The sequence below is a fragment of the Oncorhynchus clarkii genome, unplaced genomic scaffold (genome assembly GCF_045791955.1).
Source record: "Oncorhynchus clarkii lewisi isolate Uvic-CL-2024 unplaced genomic scaffold, UVic_Ocla_1.0 unplaced_contig_11948_pilon_pilon, whole genome shotgun sequence".
In the NCBI taxonomy this organism is placed as follows: Eukaryota; Metazoa; Chordata; class Actinopteri; order Salmoniformes; family Salmonidae; genus Oncorhynchus; species Oncorhynchus clarkii.
In genome coordinates, this window is record NW_027258183.1 from 75,082 (window position 1) to 93,717 (window position 18,636).

At 48.3% G+C, this 18,636-nt stretch overlaps 1 protein-coding gene across 1 annotated transcript; it reads left to right on the forward strand.

Annotated features, from left to right (window-relative positions):
- The first annotated feature begins 212 nt into the window (after positions 1-212).
- On the forward strand, positions 213-5,427 carry LOC139395916 (piggyBac transposable element-derived protein 4-like). Its single transcript, XM_071143227.1, has 2 exons — positions 213-2,252; positions 2,358-5,427. The coding sequence occupies exon 1, from the start codon at positions 417-419 to the stop codon at positions 1,743-1,745; it is 1,329 nt and encodes a 442-aa protein (XP_070999328.1). The 5' UTR covers positions 213-416; the 3' UTR covers positions 1,746-2,252; positions 2,358-5,427.
- The last annotated feature ends 13,209 nt before the right edge of the window (positions 5,428-18,636 follow it).

Here is an 18,636-nt window from a genome sequence, read left to right on the forward strand (position 1 = left end):
ATGTAGTTTAGCTAAACATGAAATGTTTGTTGAGGTGCCTACATGGCTTTCCCTTTGCGTGTGTGTTCCTAAATATAATGTAGTTTAGCTAAACATTAAATGTTTGTTGAGGTGCCCACGTGGCTTTCCCTTTGCGTGTGTCTGAACCTCACCCGAGTGATTTACGTTCCCTACTCTAATATAATCTGTGTTTCTGTGTCCTTATTTCACAGTCCCTCCGATTCTGATTGGGAGCCCCCACTGGCAAGGTGCCCATCCCCGACAGGAGCTGAATTATCTAGCCGGACCCCTGCTGTCTCCGGCTCCACACCTACCCCCGCCCTGCAAGGTGTGAAGTCTGACAAAGAAGCAGAGGTGGGGAAGGGCTAAACCTGCAATCAGAGAGGAGGGTCGTTGGCACTCTGTGCTGGAGGAGGATGTGGGTGCCACCACCTCCAGTATTCAGACCGAAGAGGCCATCAGGACCTCAGCTGGACATGACGTCTAAGTACAGCCCCATGCAACTTTTTCAGCTGTTTTTCACCTCGGCAGTTGTTGATTCCCTGGTGTCGAACACAAACAAGTATGGTGCTAAGAAGCAGGCAGGCAAGAAAGAGGGATGGAAGCCCATTTCCATTTCAGATCTTTTTTGTTGTTTCATGTCAATGGTCATGTACATGGGTCTTGTGAAGCTAAAAACCCTGAAAGACTACTGGAAAACTGCTCCCCTCTATCAACTGCCTTTCCCATCCACTGTCATGTCATGCAAAAGGTTTCTGACAATCTCACGGGCGCTTCATATCAGTGACCCAGAAGTTGATGAGGACAACGAGAAGAAGAGAGGCACAGCAAGGTTTGATAGGCTGTGCAAAATAAAACCTCTCTACCCCAGCATCGTTGAGGCCTGCAAAACCTATTTTCAGCCTGCCCAGAACATTTCCATAGATGAGAGGATGGTAGCTTCAAAAGCCAGAATTGGCCTAAAACAATACATGCGCAACAAACCAACTAAATGGGGTTACAAACTGTTTGTTTTGGCTGATTCTGTGTGTGCATACACGTGCAATTTTTTTGCTTATGAGGGGAAGAGCAGTTTTGCGACCAGTAAGGGACTTAGTTATGACTCTGTTATGCAGTTATTAGATTTTCAACTGCTGGGGAAGGGCTACAAACTTTTTGTGGACAACTTTTACACAAGCCCTACCCTGTTCACAGACCTGAGGAAGCGGGATGTGTGGGCTTGTGGCACCATTCGGCCCAATAGAGTGGGCTTTCCAAAAACCAAGGTGAATGACATGCCTAAGCGGGCTACCATGAGATGGATCCGTGAAGATGGCCTGCTCTTTGTGAAGTGGATGGTGGTCATGTGCTCCAGTATCCACAAGTCCTTCAGTGGAGATCACGTCGTCAGGCGTGTGAAGGACGCTACTGGGGCATGGACCACCAAAAATGTCCCCATTCCTGAAGCCATCAAGGACTACAACAAGAGCATGGGAGGTGTAGACCTCTCTGATGCGCTTATAGGATACTACAATGTTCTCCACAATACAATGAAGTGGTACAATACATTTTTCTACCATTTTGTTGACATTGCTGTGGTGAATGCCTTCATCCTCCAGAAGGAAATGGCTCAGAGCTGTGGACATCCCCCCATCTCACAGCTAGCCTTCAGGGAGCTGCTCATCCAGGAGCTTGCTAGCTACATCAAGTCCACTGTAGCACCTTCTGTCCCCATCTACGTCTGGCCCCTCTGCTCCAACCAGTAGTGCAGCAACAATAAAAACAGAAAACAAATGTTTATTTCCTTGTATTTTCTTCTACCAGATCTATGGTGTTCTATTCTCTTACATTCAATTCACATTTACACAAAATTCAGAGTGTTTCCTTTCAAATGGTACCAAGAATATGCATGTCCTTGCTTCTGGGCCAGAGCTACAGGCAGTTAGATTTGGGTATGTCTTCAGGCGGAAATTGGAAAAAGTGGAGGGGTAGCTTTAAGAGGTTTGCTTAACGTTAACAGCAACAGCTCTCCCACCCTAATCGTGCATTGTTCTCTCAGGTACCAGAGCAAATGCAATGCATTTCCAGGCATTCCTGTTGGATGGACTGATGAGGTGGAACGAGGACCGTGCGCAGGCAGCAGTGGAGGGAAAGAACAGGAAGCCCCTGCTCTCCTACAGTGGCCACCTGCAGCACATCCTTAACCTTAGCAGCCAAAGGGTTGCTTGGCAAGGCACAGGGTAAGGACGACACCAAGCCTAGCGAGTACAGGGGTAAGTCGAGTAAGAGAATGAACATTTACATCAGTTGCATTAATTACATTAACACTTCCCTACTCTGCTTTTGCCTGAGTTTTTGTTGTTTTGTTGCATTAATAGGGGAACTTCTCGAAGTGGAGTACCTGTACTCACAGACTGGCAGAGTGCCGCAGGATGTCAGCGCGGGCCCTGACCTTCCGGAAGAGGCAGCCGCCGTCGAGCAGCTCGACGAGGAGGACGAGGGCTTTCAGGAGGATGTGGACCAGACAGTCCACATCCCTCATGTCACTCCTATGAGCGCCCCGTCCTCCAGCTCAGCGGCACCTCTGTCAGGGGAACCTGCTGACGCTCCCAGGTCTGGGCCATCCAGTCCCACCGCCCCTGAAGACGGAAGCTCTCCTGAGGCCCCTGAGTTTACTCTGGGCACCTTACTCATCCAAGCTGCTCAACTGCCCCCAGCCATAAGAAGTTAACAACTTCTAGCGACTTTTAGGACATCCAATAGCTACTTTCCTTACTGAGTTGGCAACACTGCTGGGCCGCCGGTGAATGCATTGGGCCGATGGCAGCACCCACTGCTCGTTGAGAAGAGTAAGAACGATAAGTGCTTTCACGTCAGAGTCTCCAATAACACCAGAAAAAGTCGCTAGATTTGTCGCTAGTCACTTTTTTGAAAATGTGTCGCTAGAGGAATCTGAACACTCACTAAATATAGTGACAAAGTCGCTAAGTTGGAAACACTGCGGCCCAGTCCTTGCACAGCAGTCCCTCCCAGCTGCAGTCAGAGCAGGAGTTGTTCACCCCTCCACGTCCAGACTGCAAATTAATCGAGCATGCGGGAAGTGTTATATAAATAATCAAATATCAAGCATTACTAGCTGGCCAATGCTCTGGTTAAACCGGATGTCCTCAGATAACTCTGGGCCCAGTGTCCTCAGTCAAGTTTAGAGCCTACATGCAATAACATGATTATCCGAAGGACACATGGCTGCCATCACTCAAATATACTCCCCTGTAAACTACAAAGAACATCCTGCAACACTAACGAGCTTAGAGTGCCAAACTATTTCACTGACACTGATCCTTTCATGCACTCCTGCAAAAACAGGAAACACCTGAGCCTAAAGCAGACACTGCCAGTTCCCCTTATCTCACGCTTCCTTGACACACAGACATTTCATGAGCACGCACACTCACACTCCACACCCCTCTACTGGTCGGGTGCCAAGAGCAGAGGACTCTGCTGTGCACCAATGGGGCTCCTGCTCTGGCTACCACTGAAGGTAAAAGTTGGAGACTGGGTGAGGGTTAAAGTCCACAAGAGAAAGTGGCTGGAACCCAGGTGGACTGGACCGTACAAAGTGAAGGAAGTTACTTCACACTCAGTTCAGGTCAAAGGTAAATCAGGCGCACCTTGGCACCACCTCACACATTGCACTCCAGCCCCAATTCCTTCTAGAACACTGACAGAAGTCAGAGCCGATTTGAGCGGGCTAAATTCGATTCCAAATAAAGACACTCCTGACTCAGGTGATGCGGCATCAAACTCCGCCTCCCCTGAAAAAGGAACCTCGCCCAGTTAGAGGGACATTTCTCCCTCCCTGGGTAAGGCTAGGGATATCTGGCCCCTTCAGCTGGGGACCCAACTTACATTGATGCTATTGGCGTCCCCAGGGGGGTACCAGATGAGTATAAATTGGTTGACCAAGTAGCCGCGGGTTTTGAATCATCATTTTGCTGGTGGTGTACAGTTAATAAAAATGTGGATAGAATTAATTACATTCATTTCAATGTCCAGAAACTTGGTAATTGGACTCAACAAGGCTTCGAGGCGGTCCATGGGCAATTGGCTGCCACATCCCTAATGGCCTTCCAAAACAGAATCGCAGTCGATATGCTGTTGGCTGAACGTGGTGGTGTATGTGCCATGTTCGGTGAGCAATGTTGTATTTTTATTCCCAATAACACAGCCACGGATGGTAGTCTTACTGTTGCCCTAGAGGGTCTTCGTACACTTAATGGGAAGATGAAGCACCACTCCGGGGTTGACACCTCTATGTGGGACTCCTGGATGGATGCGTTCGGTAAATATAAGACCCTGATCTCCTCTGTCCTAGTGTCCGTAGCTGTTTTTGTGGCTATCCTAACCCTGTGCGGTTGTTGCTGTATTCCTTGCGCCCGCACATTGGCCACTAGAGTGATTACCACTGCCATTACCCCAATGCCTACAGACCAGGCCCATATGTACCCGCTTTTGGGGGTTGATGACCCTGAGGCAGTGTTTGCACCTTTTGAGGAACCCCTTCCTCCTGACTTCTCCTCTTGCCCATTCCATGTGTAGCACTAGCCTTTTCTGGTCCTTGTCTTATTGCCTAGTTTCGCTGCATAATAGAGTTGTTTTTGTTTTTGTCATCTCCTCCTTCTCGGTTCTATATAGTTTTCACGTCTTAGAAGACGTGAAGAGGGGGACTCAAAAATTTGGTTTCTACCAAATTGTTTGGTTGCTCCATATTCTATTTCTATTGTTCACGTCTAATAGATGTGAAGAGGGGGATTTGTTATATAAACAATCAAATATCAAGCATTACTAGCTGGCCAACCCTCTGGTTAAACCGGATGTCCTCAGATAACTCTGGGCCCAGTGTCCTCAGTCAAGTTTAGAGCCTACGTGCAATAACATGATTATCCGAAGGACACACGGCTGCCATCACTCAAATATACTCCCCTGTAAACTAGAAAGAACATCCTGCAACACTAACGAGCTTAGAGTGCCAAACTATCTCACTGACATTGATCCTTGAATGCACTCCTGCAAAGACAGGAAACACCTGAGCCTAAAGCAGACACTGCCAGTCCCCCTATCTCACGCTTCCTTGACACACAAACATTTCATGAGCACGCACACTCCACCCCCCTCTACTGGTCAGGTGCCAAGAGCAGAGGACTCTGCTGTGCACCAATGGGGCTCCTGCTCTGGCTAGAGCAGGCCCGCCTCCAACTCTTCAGGACCAGTCAGAAGACCAACACGACGAGACTCCACCTACATTATTCTGTGTATACATTCTGCTGCAAATTCTGTTTAGGCAGCCTTTTCAGCTAACTCCTTCTGAGCTATATGAATAGGTCCGTGCACGCTTAACTGCAAGGACAAGATATCTTTGACTTTAATAAACTGCCTTTTTGCTATACTTGATTCCACTCTGTCCAGCGTCTTGATTTGGTCTCTCTCTCTCTCGTAGTTAATCATCAACACTAGCTAGCTAACCTAGCCAATGAGGTGTGTGTGTGTGTGTGTGAAAGAAATAGTCAAATAAAATAAGCTAGTTACTACCCCTGATAACTTTCCCAAATAATCATGTTTGAAAGAGTGTGAGTGTGTATGCTAGATAAATAGTAATAGAAATGGTAGATACTACTGTACCCCTGATCATTTGGTCAGATAACCGTGTGTGTCTATGTGCACAGTAGTTGTTTTTTTTGCGAATTGGATTCATCCCCTCCACCACACGGAACCCCACTAATCCTACCGACGGAAACGCACGAGGTGGCTAATAACAGACCTCCATCCTATGCTAGCTTGCTACCGATGGCCCGGCTAGCTGTCTGAATCGCCGTGACCCCAACCAACCTCACTGGACCCTTTTGATCACTCGACTAAGTATGCCTCTCCTTAATGACAATATGCCTTGTCCATTGCTGTTCTGGTTAGTGTTTATTGGCTTATTACACTGTACAGCCTCTAGTCCTGCTCACTATACCTTATCCAACCTATTAGTTCCACCACCCATACATGCGATGACATCTCCTGGTTTCAATTATGTTTCTAGAGACAATATCTCTCTCATCACTCAATACCTAGGTTTACCTCCACTGTATTCACATCCTACCATACCTTTGTCTGTACATTATACCTTGAAGCTATTTTATCGCCCCCAGAAACCTCCTTTTACTCTCTGTTCCAGAAGTTCTAGACAACCAATTCTTATTGCTTTTAGCCGTACCCTTCTCCTACTCCTCCTCTGGCGATGTAGAGGTGAATCCAGGCCCTGCAGTGCCTAGCTCCACTCCTATTCCCCATGCGCTCTCTTTTAACCGTAATAGCCTTGGTTTCATGCATGTTAACATTAGAAGCCTCCTCCCTAAGTTTGTTTTATTCACTGCTTTAGCACACTCTGCCGACCCGGATGTTCTAGCTGTGTCTGAATCTTGGCTTAGGAAGACCAAAAATTCGGATATTTTCATTCCAAACTACCAACATTTTCAGACAAGATAGAACTGCCAAAGGGGGCGGTGTTGCAATCTACTGCAAATATAGCCTGCAGAGTTCTGTCCTACTATCCTATCCAGGTCTGTACCCAAACAATTTGAACTTCTACTTTTAAAAATCCACCTCTCTAAAAACAAGTCTCTCACCGTTGCCGCCTGCTATAGACCACCCTCTGCCTCCAGCTGTGCTCTGGACACCATATGTGAACTGATTGCCCCCCATCTATCTTCAGAGCTTGTGCTGCTAGGCAACCTAAACTGGAACTTGCTTAACACCCCAGCCATCCTACAATCTAAACTTGATGCCCTCAATCTCACACAAATTATCAATGAACCTACCAGGTACCTCCCCAAAGCCTTAAACACGGGCACCCTCATAGATATCATCCTAACCAACTTGCCCTCTAAATACACCTCTGCTGTCTTCAACCAAGATCTCAGGAATCACTGCCTCATTGCCTGCATCCGTAATGGGTCAGTGGTCAAACGACCTCCACTCATCACTGTCAAACGCTCCCTGAAACACTTCAGCGAGCAGGCCTTTCTAATCGACCTGGCCGGGGTATCCTGGAAGGATATTGATCTCATCCCGTCAGTAGAGGATGCCCGTTTTTTTTTTTTTTAAATGCATTCCTAACCATCTTAAATAAGCATGCCCCATTCAAGAAATTTAGAACCAGGAACAGATATAGCCCTTGGTTCTCCCCAGACCTGACTGCCCTTAACCAACACAAAAACATCCTATGGCGTTCTGCATTAGCATCGAACAGCCCCAGTGATATGCAGCTGTTCAGGGAAGCTCAAAACCATTATACACAGGCAGTTAGAAAAGCCAAGGCTAGCTTTTTCAAGCAGAAATTTGCTTCCTGCAACACTAACTCAAAAAAGTTCAGGGACACTGTAAAGTCCATGGAGAATAAGAACACCTCCTCCCAGCTGCCCACTGCACTGAAGATAGGAAACACTGTCACCACTGATAAATCGACTATAATTGAGAATTTCAATACGCATTTTTCTACGGCTGGCCATGCTTTCCACCTGGCTACTCCTACCCTGTCAACAGCACTGCACTCCCCACAGCAACTCGCCCAAGCCTTCCCCATCCAGTCAGCTGATGTTCTGAAAGAGCTGCAAAATCTGGACCCCTTCAAATCAGCCAGCCTAGACAATCTGGACCCTTTCTTTCTAAAATTATCTGCCAAAATTGTTGCCACCCCTATTACTAGCCTGTTCAACCTCTCTTTCGTGTAGTCTGAGATTCCCAAAGATTGGAAAGCAGCTGCGGTCATCCCCCTCTTCAAAGGGGGGGACACTCTTGACCCAAACTGCTACAGACCTATATCTATCCTACCCTGCCTTTCTAAGGTATTCGAAAGCCAAGTCAACAAACAGATTACCGACCATTTCGAATCTCACCGTACCTTCTCCGCTGTGCAATCTGGTTTCAGAGCTGGTCATGGGTGCATCTCAGCCACGCTCAAGGTCCTAAACGATATCTTAACCGACATCGATAAGCAACATTAGTGTGCAGCCGTATTCATTGATCTGGCCAAGGCCTTCGACTCTGTCAATCACCATATTCTTATCGGCAGACTCAGTAGCCTCGATTTTTCTGATGACTGCCTCGCCTGGATCACCAAATACTTTGCAGACAGAGTTCAGTGTGTCAAATCGGAGGGCATGCTGTCCGGTCCTCTGGCAGTCTCCATGGGGGTGCCACAGGGTTCAATTCTCAGGCCGACTCTTTTCTTGGTATATATCAATGATGTTGCTCTTGCTGCGGGCGATTCCCTGATCCACCTCTACGCAGACGACACCATTCTGTATACTTCCGGCCCGTCCTTGGACACTGTGCTATCTAACCTCCAAACAAGCTTCAATGACATACAACACTCCTTCCGTGGCCTCCAACTGCTCTTAAACGCTAGTAAAACCAAATGCATACTTTTCAACCGTTCGCTGCCTGCACCCCCGACTAGCATCACCACCCTGGATGGTTCCGACCTAGAATATGTGGACATCTATAAGTACCTAGGTGTCTGGCTAGACTGTAAACTCTCCTTCCAGACTCATATCAAACATCTCCAATCTAAAATCAAATCTAGAATCGTCTTTCTATTCCTCAACAAAGCCTCCTTCACTCACGCCGCCAAACTTACCCTAGTAAAACTGACTATCCTACCGATCCTCGACTTCGGCGATGTCATCTACAAAATAGCTTCTAATACTCTACTCAGCAAACTGGATGCAGTTTATCACAGTGCCATCCATTTTGTTACTAAAGCACCTTATACCACCCACCACTGTGACCTATATGCTCTAGTTGGCTGGCCCTCGCTACATATTCGTCACCAGACCCACTGGCTCCAGGTCATCTACAAGTCCATGCTAGGTAAAGCTCTGCCTTATCTCAGTTCACTGGTCACGATGACAACACCCACCCGTAGCACGCGAGGGCAACACCCACCAGTAGCACGCGCTCCAGCAGGTGTATCTCACCGATCATCCCTAAAGCCAACACCTCATTTGGCCGCCTTTCGTTCCAGTTCTCTGCTGCCTGTGACTGGAACGAATTGCAAAAATCGCTGAAGTTGGAGACTTTTATCTCCCTCACCAACTTCAAACATCTGCTATCTGAGCAGCTAACCGATCGCTGCAGCTGTACATAGTCCATCGGTTAATAGCCCACCCAATTTTACCTACCTCATCCCCATACCGTTTATATTTATTTACTTTTCTGCTCTTTTGCACACCAATATCTCTACCTGTACATGACTATCTGATCATTTATCATTCCGGTGTTAATCTGCAAAATTGTAATTATTCGCCTACCTCCTCATGCCTTTTGCACACAATGTATATAGACTCTTTTTTTCTACTGTGTTATTGATTAGTTAATTGTTTACTCCATGTGTAACTCTGTGTTGTCTGTTCACACTGCTATGCTTTATCTTGGCCAGGTCGCAGTTGCAAATGAGAACTTGTTCTCAACTAGCCTCCCTGATTAAATAAAGGTGTTCTCAACTAGTCTACCTGGTTAAATAAAGGTGTTCTCAACTAGCCTACCTGGTTAAATAAAGGTAATAAAAAATAAATAAAATATGCTTTATATCTCGCTCCTCTAGGCTGTCCTGTGAACAGTGCGTCACAGACCTACAGCAAGCTGTGTGAAAGTCACAGCGAGTCCTGGAATGTGGAGTTGTATACGGTAACTCGGCGAGTGCGAGCAGTTTCTGGCCTTGACACTGGGCGACAGTTCACTGATCCATCGGAGATGCCCCCAGTGCCCTTACCCGTCTGGCTGCAAGGTGACTAAAAAGCTTGCGGGTACCGCTGCAGACACGGCCGCCTGGGTTACCGACGTCGGTAACGAGCATGGGCAGGTCCTCGTCAGTGTCCTCACTGCTGGTGAGGGCGAGGGCCTGCTCCCCATAGCGGCTGGTCTCATAGAGCGGTACCGGCTCGCTGGGGTGGCGCCCCCCCAGCTCATGTACGTGGACCGAGACTGCTGCTCCAGCGGATCAAAGACAGCTGCCATGTACAATGACTGGGACCAGCTGGTGGTTCGTCTGGACATCTGAGCACCTGATGCGACGGTTCGCGTCAGTTGTCACCACTGAGAGCCACCAGCTCTACGGTCCCTTCATGTGGCAGCTGTCAGCCTGCATCTTTGAGTGGGATGCAGGCGATGTCCGCCGACTGCTGGAGGCCAAGAGGTCTGAGCTGGAGGGGAAGCACGGGATGGTCGGCCGCGCTGGGATGCGGCGAGCGAAATCCTCATTGACCTTCTCGGGACCTTCAACAGCGAGAAGGGGGTCGACACCCTGGGCATCTCATTGCTGGACTGCATCCGCATCCAGGCAATCTGGAAAGAGCGGATGCGCAACCTCCACTGTATACAGGACCCACCCGGTGTACAGCTGCATAATCACCAAGGGCGGCGTGATTATGCCGGTTTATCACTGAGCACGGGGCTCCACATCCTTGGAGTCATTCCACCTCAACCAGTTCATCCGAGGTAATTGTCATAGTTTAAGCTTAAAGTAATGCTTAACGTTAACAGCAACAGCTCTCCCACCCTAATCGTGCATTGTTCTCTCAGGTACCAGAGCAAATGCAATGCATTTCCAGGCATTCCTGTTGGATGGACTGATGAGGTGGAACGAGGACCGTGCACAGGCGGCAGTGGAGGGAAAGAACAGGAAGCCCCTGCTCTCCTACAGTGGCCACCTGCAGCACATCCTTAACCTTAGCAGCCAAAGGGTGCTTGGCAAGGAACAGGGTAAGGACTACACCAAGCCTAGCGAGTACAGGGGTAAGTCGAGTAAGATAATGAACATTTACATCAGTTGCATTAATTACATTAACACTTCCCTACAATGCTTTTGCCTGAGTTTTTTGTTGTTGTTATTTTGTTGCATTAATAGGGGAACTCCTCGGAGTGGAGTACCTGTACTCGCAGACTGGCAGAGTGCCGCAGGATGTCAGCGCGGACCCTGACCTTCCGGAAGTTGCAGGACGAGGTTTTTCAGGAGGAGGATGTGGACCAGACAGTCCACATCCCTCATGTCACTCCTATGAGTGCCCGGTCCTCCAGCTCAGCGGCACCTCTGTCAGGGGAACCTGCTGACGCATCCAGGTCTGGGCCATCGAGTCCCACCGCCCTTGAAGACGGAAGCTCTCCTGAGGCCCCTGGTCGACACAGTTCTCCTCACCCTGACCCACTCCTCCGATTCAGAGGTAATTATAATTGAGCTTTTGTGTTGTTAAAAAAATACATGCTATTGTAACCTCTTAAATAAGGAATTGAGACAAACTCAAGACACAAGTTTTGGGTGTTTAATAACAAGGATGCCATCAGCTGAGTGCAAACATTTTAGAAAGTTCACAACACAAGAGTTTCATTTTAAAATAATCCATCAGTGTGATTTTCTGTTAGTTACACAATGTAAAATAACATCTATTTCCTTTGTAGAAACATCTTAAGTGTTACCCCTAAATGTGTGACATTGTCTCTTTACCTAAATGTGTGACATTGTCTGCAGGCTTGCCAGGGCCTTGGTGGGGGTGAGGAACCGTCAGGGGCTGTCGGACCGCAGGAAAGACGGTCTGGTGGCGCTGTGGATGGTGCTGCCAGACTTTGACAAGCAACGCTTGATCTACCCTGCCCGAAACCAGGAGAGGAACGTTCAGGGGCGGTTCAAGGCAACGAAGGGGAAGTTGTCTATTACCAAAAGACTCTCTCCAATGGTATGTTGTTAGTGTTCATGTCCTCCACCTTACTATTATATTGCCTGCCTCTACATTAAATGCATATGAAGGTCAGGCGATGGCAATTGTTAGAGTTGCGTCAATTCGAATCTGGTATCAGGATAAATATGACAATGAGTCACCGATTGTATACTATGTATTTTTTATTAGCTAAGCAATAAGTGGTAAATGCAATTTTCGTATATACGGGCTCTCTGTCCCACCTCACAGGGCAGAACAGAGAACTGACTAGACGTATGTAAAACAGTATTCTTTATACTGTGATAGACAGTTCCAACCCGTCTGTTGGCCTATCACAGTAGAGACTGGGAGTGGTTTAAACTTGCTCAGCCTATTGCAGGCGCTCAGGCGGGTCCCCGCCTCTTGGCGCTTCTGTTGATAGATGTAAGTGTTGCTGTGAAGAACATCCAGGCTCTCATGCATTTTTCAATGTTCTCTAATTATTTATCTCCTCTGTTTTCAGTTGCCTTCTCGGACTCAACTCGGGCTCTGCAAATTGGCCGGGCACCAGCCGTTTGGTGGAGGCCATTTGCAGTCAGCTCTGCCAAATCCATCCCAGCGCCACGCAGTCTGCCGGCGTCAAGAAGAGCAGGTGGGCACTCATTCTGGCAGACGACGTGGCCATCAGGGAGGCAGTGCTGAACAGCCCAAGGTTGATGGCCCAGACCAACCTTCAGCTCTTAGAGCTGAATCAAAGGACCACCAGTCAGTGGTAAGACATTAACTTATGGAAGACTTGTTATATAAAGCCTTGTGACTAATGACAATCTGAGTGACAGCTTGTGTTTGTTTTCTCTCCCTGTTTCAGGTACTCCAGGCGTCAGAAGGAGATGATGGTGCTGCAGCAGGGATTGGGGCTCGCTGCTGCCCCCAGCGTCACCACCCAGCCCCTCCCTGCAGCCAAGCCCCTCCACTTCAAGCAGGAGAGAATCAACGCACCCTTCCCTTTCCCTACGCCAGACCACCCAGCAAAGAGAGCCTGCCCACGTGCCCATTCTGCCAGCCCACCTGGAGCAACAACAGCACTTCCCGGCCCCTCCCAAGCCCAAGGACCACAGACAGGCTGCTCTTCACCTCCTCCAGTGCCAAGGACAACGGAGTGGAGGAGGAAGAGGATGGCGGCAAGAGGAGGTGACACCCGGGAAGGGAAGGCAACGTGAGCATCACGTCTGCGCCAAATGCGTGTTGCCGAAGCGGCGGGAGACGGGCCACAGCCGCTTCGGCGGCGTGGCGTTCTGTTCTGTTGCTGCGGGGGGTAAGAACGTGGTCCAGTGGCTGGTGGAAATGAAGGACACTAAGGGGCAAGGTGAAGAACACTGAGCCACTGGTAGGGTAACCCATGGTAGGCAGTTGAGGCGAGACACCAGACTAACATTGGTCCGTTCCCAAACAAAATGCTGTAAAAAAAAGAAAAAAGGATAGACATTAAAATATACAAATATAAATAAAACATGATTTATCAACACATCTTCAGGTGAAAACTCAACTTCCTGGTAGAGCTGATGTTTTTCTCTACAGCAGTAGCTAGAACACAAAGGTAAAACAATATAAGGCATGACTAGCTTACCTTTTGCAAACATTTCTGTCCACATTTCGGTCAGTGGCCCAGATGCACTGTGCTACACACACACACACACACACAGTACATTAGAGGAATTATGGTATGTTATTTTGTGTGTAGAGATTGCTGACATTTATTTAATGTTTACTGGATTTACATTGCAATAATTATCTTCCGTTTCATCCTGTTTCCCTATGTATACTCTGGTTCATCATTAACTCCTAGACTGGGCTTCTGTTGTTGTCATCACTGTTAGACCTGGTGCTCAAAGCACATGGCTACTTAATATGCATTATTGACATGGCCCCTGCCAACTCCTCCTCTCACCCCCATTTCCCCTCCTCCTTCAACATAGAAGAATGGGCAATATCTTACTCGGTGGGGCAAATGTGTCTTTCTATGTAAACTGAATTGAACTACAAATACAATAATAATCACCCTAACCTCCCACTGCTGTCCTCCTCCTAGCAGACCTATCAAGCAAACATAAGTTCCTTTATATGAATCTAATACGGTTATGCTGTTCCTTGTTACTGCACTCATTAGTCATGATAGTTTTTTTTCTTGCCTCCTAAAATGGAAATTACTAGGTTCCGTTTCACGCCCTCACAGGAGTTGGTCCTCAAGGCCACACCCCAGGCAGTAAAAGTGGCCGCTGACGGCCCCCCTGCTTCTGGTGCTCAGGGCCCTCCTGCTTCTGGTACCCAGGGCCCTCCTGTGAGGGCTAAGAAGTGGGAGGAAGTGGAGGGAGAGGCTCGAGCCCGCGTCGTCTCCGAGGGAGGTGACCCCGGTGCAGAGGTGGTCATCCTGAGCCGGTGCACGGTTCGACAAGTACCGGGGTCAGACCTTCAAGTGGCTGATGGAGAACGACGTGGGCTACATGGTGCACGTGGTAACAGTGCATCAGAAGGAGAGGGAGCGAGAGGGCAGCGTTTCCCAGCATCCCCTGATGGGCCAACAAGGACGCCTTGACTCGCTATTCGTGCGCCTATCCGGCCTTCGCTGAGATGGTCAGGTTCAACCGGGTGTACGAGGAAGCTAAAGTCCAGTCCTCCCAGCCAGGTGAGATTAATTCTCCTCATTGTATGTAAGATGTAACTCTTTTGCTCTGACAGTTAATTGGTTCACGTGCTGATTTCAGGCCAAGAGGGCAAGACCCTTGTTGGCATCGGGAAGTACAAGTGGGACTCACTACATGACCTGTATGAGGCTACGGGTGCAGACAGGATAAAGTAATGGGTGCTGCGCGTCTTTTGTGTTTTCTATGTTCATCTCAGTGTGTTCTATGCAACATTTTACATCTGAAACGTTCCCTCTGCTGTGTCTCACACAGATATATGTCAGGAGCTTGAGGATGCAGACACCCCGTTATCCTGGGAGTGCGATGGCCGCCTTGATTTACTACATTCAGCGCAGAGACCAATAGGGGGTAGCTGCTGTGGCCAGGCCCACCCCCGTCAGTAACACCCGGCCCAAGAGTGCGGCTACGTAAGTGTTACATATCTTAAAGGAAAATATAATTCCACTTGTTCTACACAGTTGGAAATGATGACATATAGTGGGGAGAACAAGTATTTGATAACCTGCATAATCGTCAGTGTTTCCTACTTATAAAGCATGTAGATGTCTGTAATTTTTTATCAAAGGTACACTTCAACCGTGAGAGACGGAATCTAAAACAAAAATCCATATTTTTAAGTAATTAATTTGCATTTTATTGCATGACATAAGTATTTGAACATCTACCAACCAGTAAGAATTCTGGCTCTCACTGACCTGTTAGTTTTTCTTTAAGAAGCCCCCTGTTCTCCACTCATTACCTGTATTAACTGCACCTGTTTGAACTCATTACCCGTATAAAAGACACCTGTCCACACACTCAAACCTCTCCATAATGGCCAAGACCAGAGAGCTGTGTAAGGACATCAGGGATGAAATTATAGACCTGCACAAGGCTGGGATGGGCTACAGGACAAGAGGCAAGCAGCTTGGTGAGAAGGCAACAACTGTTGGCGCAATTATTAGAAAATGGAAGAAGTTCAAGATGACGGTCAATCACCCTCGGTCTGGGGCTCCATGCAAGATCTGAAGTTTGCCAATGACCATCTGGATGATCCACAGGAGGAATGGGAGAAGGTCATGTAGTCTGATGAGACAAAAATAGAGCTTTTTGGTCTAAACTCCACTCGCCATGTTTGGAGGAAGAAGAAGGATGAGTACAACCCCAAGAACACCATCCCAACCGTGAAGCATGGAGGTGGAAACATAATTCTTTGGGGATGCTTTTCTGCAAAGGGGACAGGACAACTGCACCGTATTGAGGGGAGGATGGATGGGGCCATGTATCGCGAGATCTTGACCACCTCCTTCCCTCAGTAAGATCCCTACAGGTCCCCCCATCGCTCCCTCGGCCTCTGCCTCCAGCTGACCAAGCCCCTGTTCCTGCCCCGGCCTCTGCTCCGCTGGGGCAGAGAGAAGAGGAGGATTTGCCCCGGCAGTCCTTCCTGCCTCCAAGGCCGCCCTCCGTTTCTCTGAAACATTACCATCCCTTCTCCCCCGCCCCCATCACTCTCTCCTCTCACTCAGCTGCTGCTTCCAGAGAGTTGGCGTTCATCTCTCACCAAGGAGCAGCAGCGGTGGATCGGCCGCACGCTGTTCACCAGGAACAACTTTGAGAGGTTGACACCACTGACCTAGTCACGTGGTGGACGCCTCCCCGACCGATCTACAATCAGCCACCTGCATCCCACAACCCCTTCTTCTTTGGATGCCCGTATGCATATGGACATACAAGCTGGCACGTCCCCAGTCTGGGTGAAGAGGCACACTCTGCAAGGCTGGGCTCTACAAGACCATCCGGGGGGGTCTTGGACATCGACCGCTGGTATCACATGGCCACCGAGTGTACCTGGAATGCGGTCGGTGTAAGAAGCTCGCTGGGTGGTCACGGGACCTTGTCAGTCAGCTGGACGCATCACTGCCAGTTTCCAGCAATATTGACATACAAGTAAGTTCACAAGGTTTTGTTAGTTAGTAATTCATTCAAATGAATGCATGTCATTCATATGCTTTATATCTCTCTCCTCTAGGCTGTCCTGTGAACAGTGCGTCACAGACCTACAGCAAGCTGTGTGAAAGTCACAGCCAGTCCTGGAATGTGGAGTTGTATACGGTACCTCGGGGAGTGCGAGCAGTTTCTGGCCTTGGCACTGGGCGGCAGTTCACTGATCCATCGGAGATGCCCCCAGTGCCCTCACCCGTCTGGCTGCAAGGTGACTAAAAAGATTGCGGGTCCCGCTGCAGACACGGCCGCCTGGGTTACCGACGTCGGTAATGAGCATGGGCAGGTCCTCGTTAGTGTCCTCACTACCGGTGAGGGCAAGGGCCTGCTCCCCATGGCGGCTGGTCTCATGGAGCGGTACCGGCTCGCTGGGGGGGTGGCGCACATGTACGTGGACCGAGACTGCTGCTCCAGCGGATCAAAGACAGCTGCCATGTACAATGACTGGGACCAGCTGGTGGTTCTCGCATCAGGTGTCACCACTGAGAGCCACCAGCTCTACGGTCCCTTCATGTGGCAGCTGTCAGCCTGCATCTTTGAGTGGGATGCAGGCGATGTCCGCCGACTGCTGGAGGCCAAGAGGTCTGAGCTGGAGGGGAAGCACGGGATGGTCGTCCTCACCGAGGCAGAGGTTTCGAGGAAGATCGTCAGGAAGGAGATTGCGCTTCACTGTCGGAGTCGTACGCGCTGGGCTGCGACGAGCGAAATCCTCATTGACCTTCTCAGGACCTTCAACAGCGAGAAGGGGGTCAACACCCTGGGCATCTCGTTGTTGGACTACATCCGCATCCAGGTAATCTGGAAAGAGGGGAGGCGCCACCTCCACTGTATACAGGACTCACGAGATCGGCAAATGCCGGTTTATCGCTGAGCACGGGGCTCCACATCCTTGGGGGTCATTCCAACTCCACCTCAACCGGTAATTGTCGTTGTGTAGTGTCATGATGTTGGCCTGGGGGTAGGTTTATGACAGTCATAAATACCTCTTCCCCCCTTTTTCCTCTCTCTACCCTACTGATGTTACATTTGCAAAACCCTTAGTTAACATAGAGATTCTGGGAACATCAGAAGTTGGGGGGAAATTAACTGTATTCTGGTAATCCGACCAATTGAACAAATGCGGTGGTACTTAATGAATATGATGTCAGTTCGGTTGTCATCTGAGACATTCTCATCAATGATAAGAAACTCTACAGTGAAAAGTCTACACATCAGAGTTATCGGATTCACATGGAATTGTTGTTCAATTTAAATGTTTAAATATGAAATTATTTGTGATGGGATGAAATGTGATTTTAGCTTCTAAAATGTGAGATCTTGGTTTTCATAAGGTAGGGTGGTACTGGTACTGGTACTGCTCAATCAGTGGCTCGCCCCTGTGAAGGGACATGGGCTATTAAACTTTTCAAACACGCCCTCCTCTCCCTTCCAATAGAAAGCCTTGACGACAATATAACCTCCTGTTCCGAGGACGACGATCCGATGTCAGAATGGTTCAGATAATAACTACAGAACGAAGCCAACATCAGCGGGAGCTTTGGTTGCGAATGGTATGAACTTTGAACTCTTATTCACTACAGAAGTGATACCTCCTAGCTGTTGAGTTAGCAACAACCGCTGCAAATGAGGGTTAGGAAGGAACAGGCAGAGTTTCCCGTCTACCACCCAACGACGTTACTACAACGTATTCAATTTACCAGCAGAGACATTCTTCAAAGGACTCAGTTGGGCAACATGGCCTTCCATCTACCACCAACCTACAGAAGCGCAGTTCAGAGTAAATATTTATTGCATTTTCCTTTTCCAAATGGGCAGTAATTTAGAATGCATAAGATACTGTATTTACGATAGCACAGCTTCGCCCTTTGTTCCTCAGTCTTCCCGCTCTTTCACTCAAACCCAGCCCCTTCTCTTTTGTGTAACCAGCTGTCATATCTGTTCCCGCCCGCTAGGGACGTTTTCCATTAATGACGTAATTTGTAATCAAGTTATGATTTAATTATGTGTATATGTAATTCTGTGTGATTAGTTAGGTATTTAGTAAATAAAGAATTAAACCCAATTTTGTATTGCCGATTCAACTTGTGAGCCAGGGTTCGTGCAGATAACCAAGAATTTACAACTTTCAGATGAGACTGAATTAAGATGACGATTAATATCGACTACTATTGGTGTAAAATATTACTAGGTCTTTTAAGAGTTTATTCGGAAGAAAACAGCTCTATAAATATTATTTTGTG

Coding starts and splice junctions, on each gene's coding strand:
- LOC139395916 (XM_071143227.1), top strand. CDS start 417: ATGTGGGTGCCACCACCTCCAGTATTCAGACCGAAGAGGCCATCAGGA.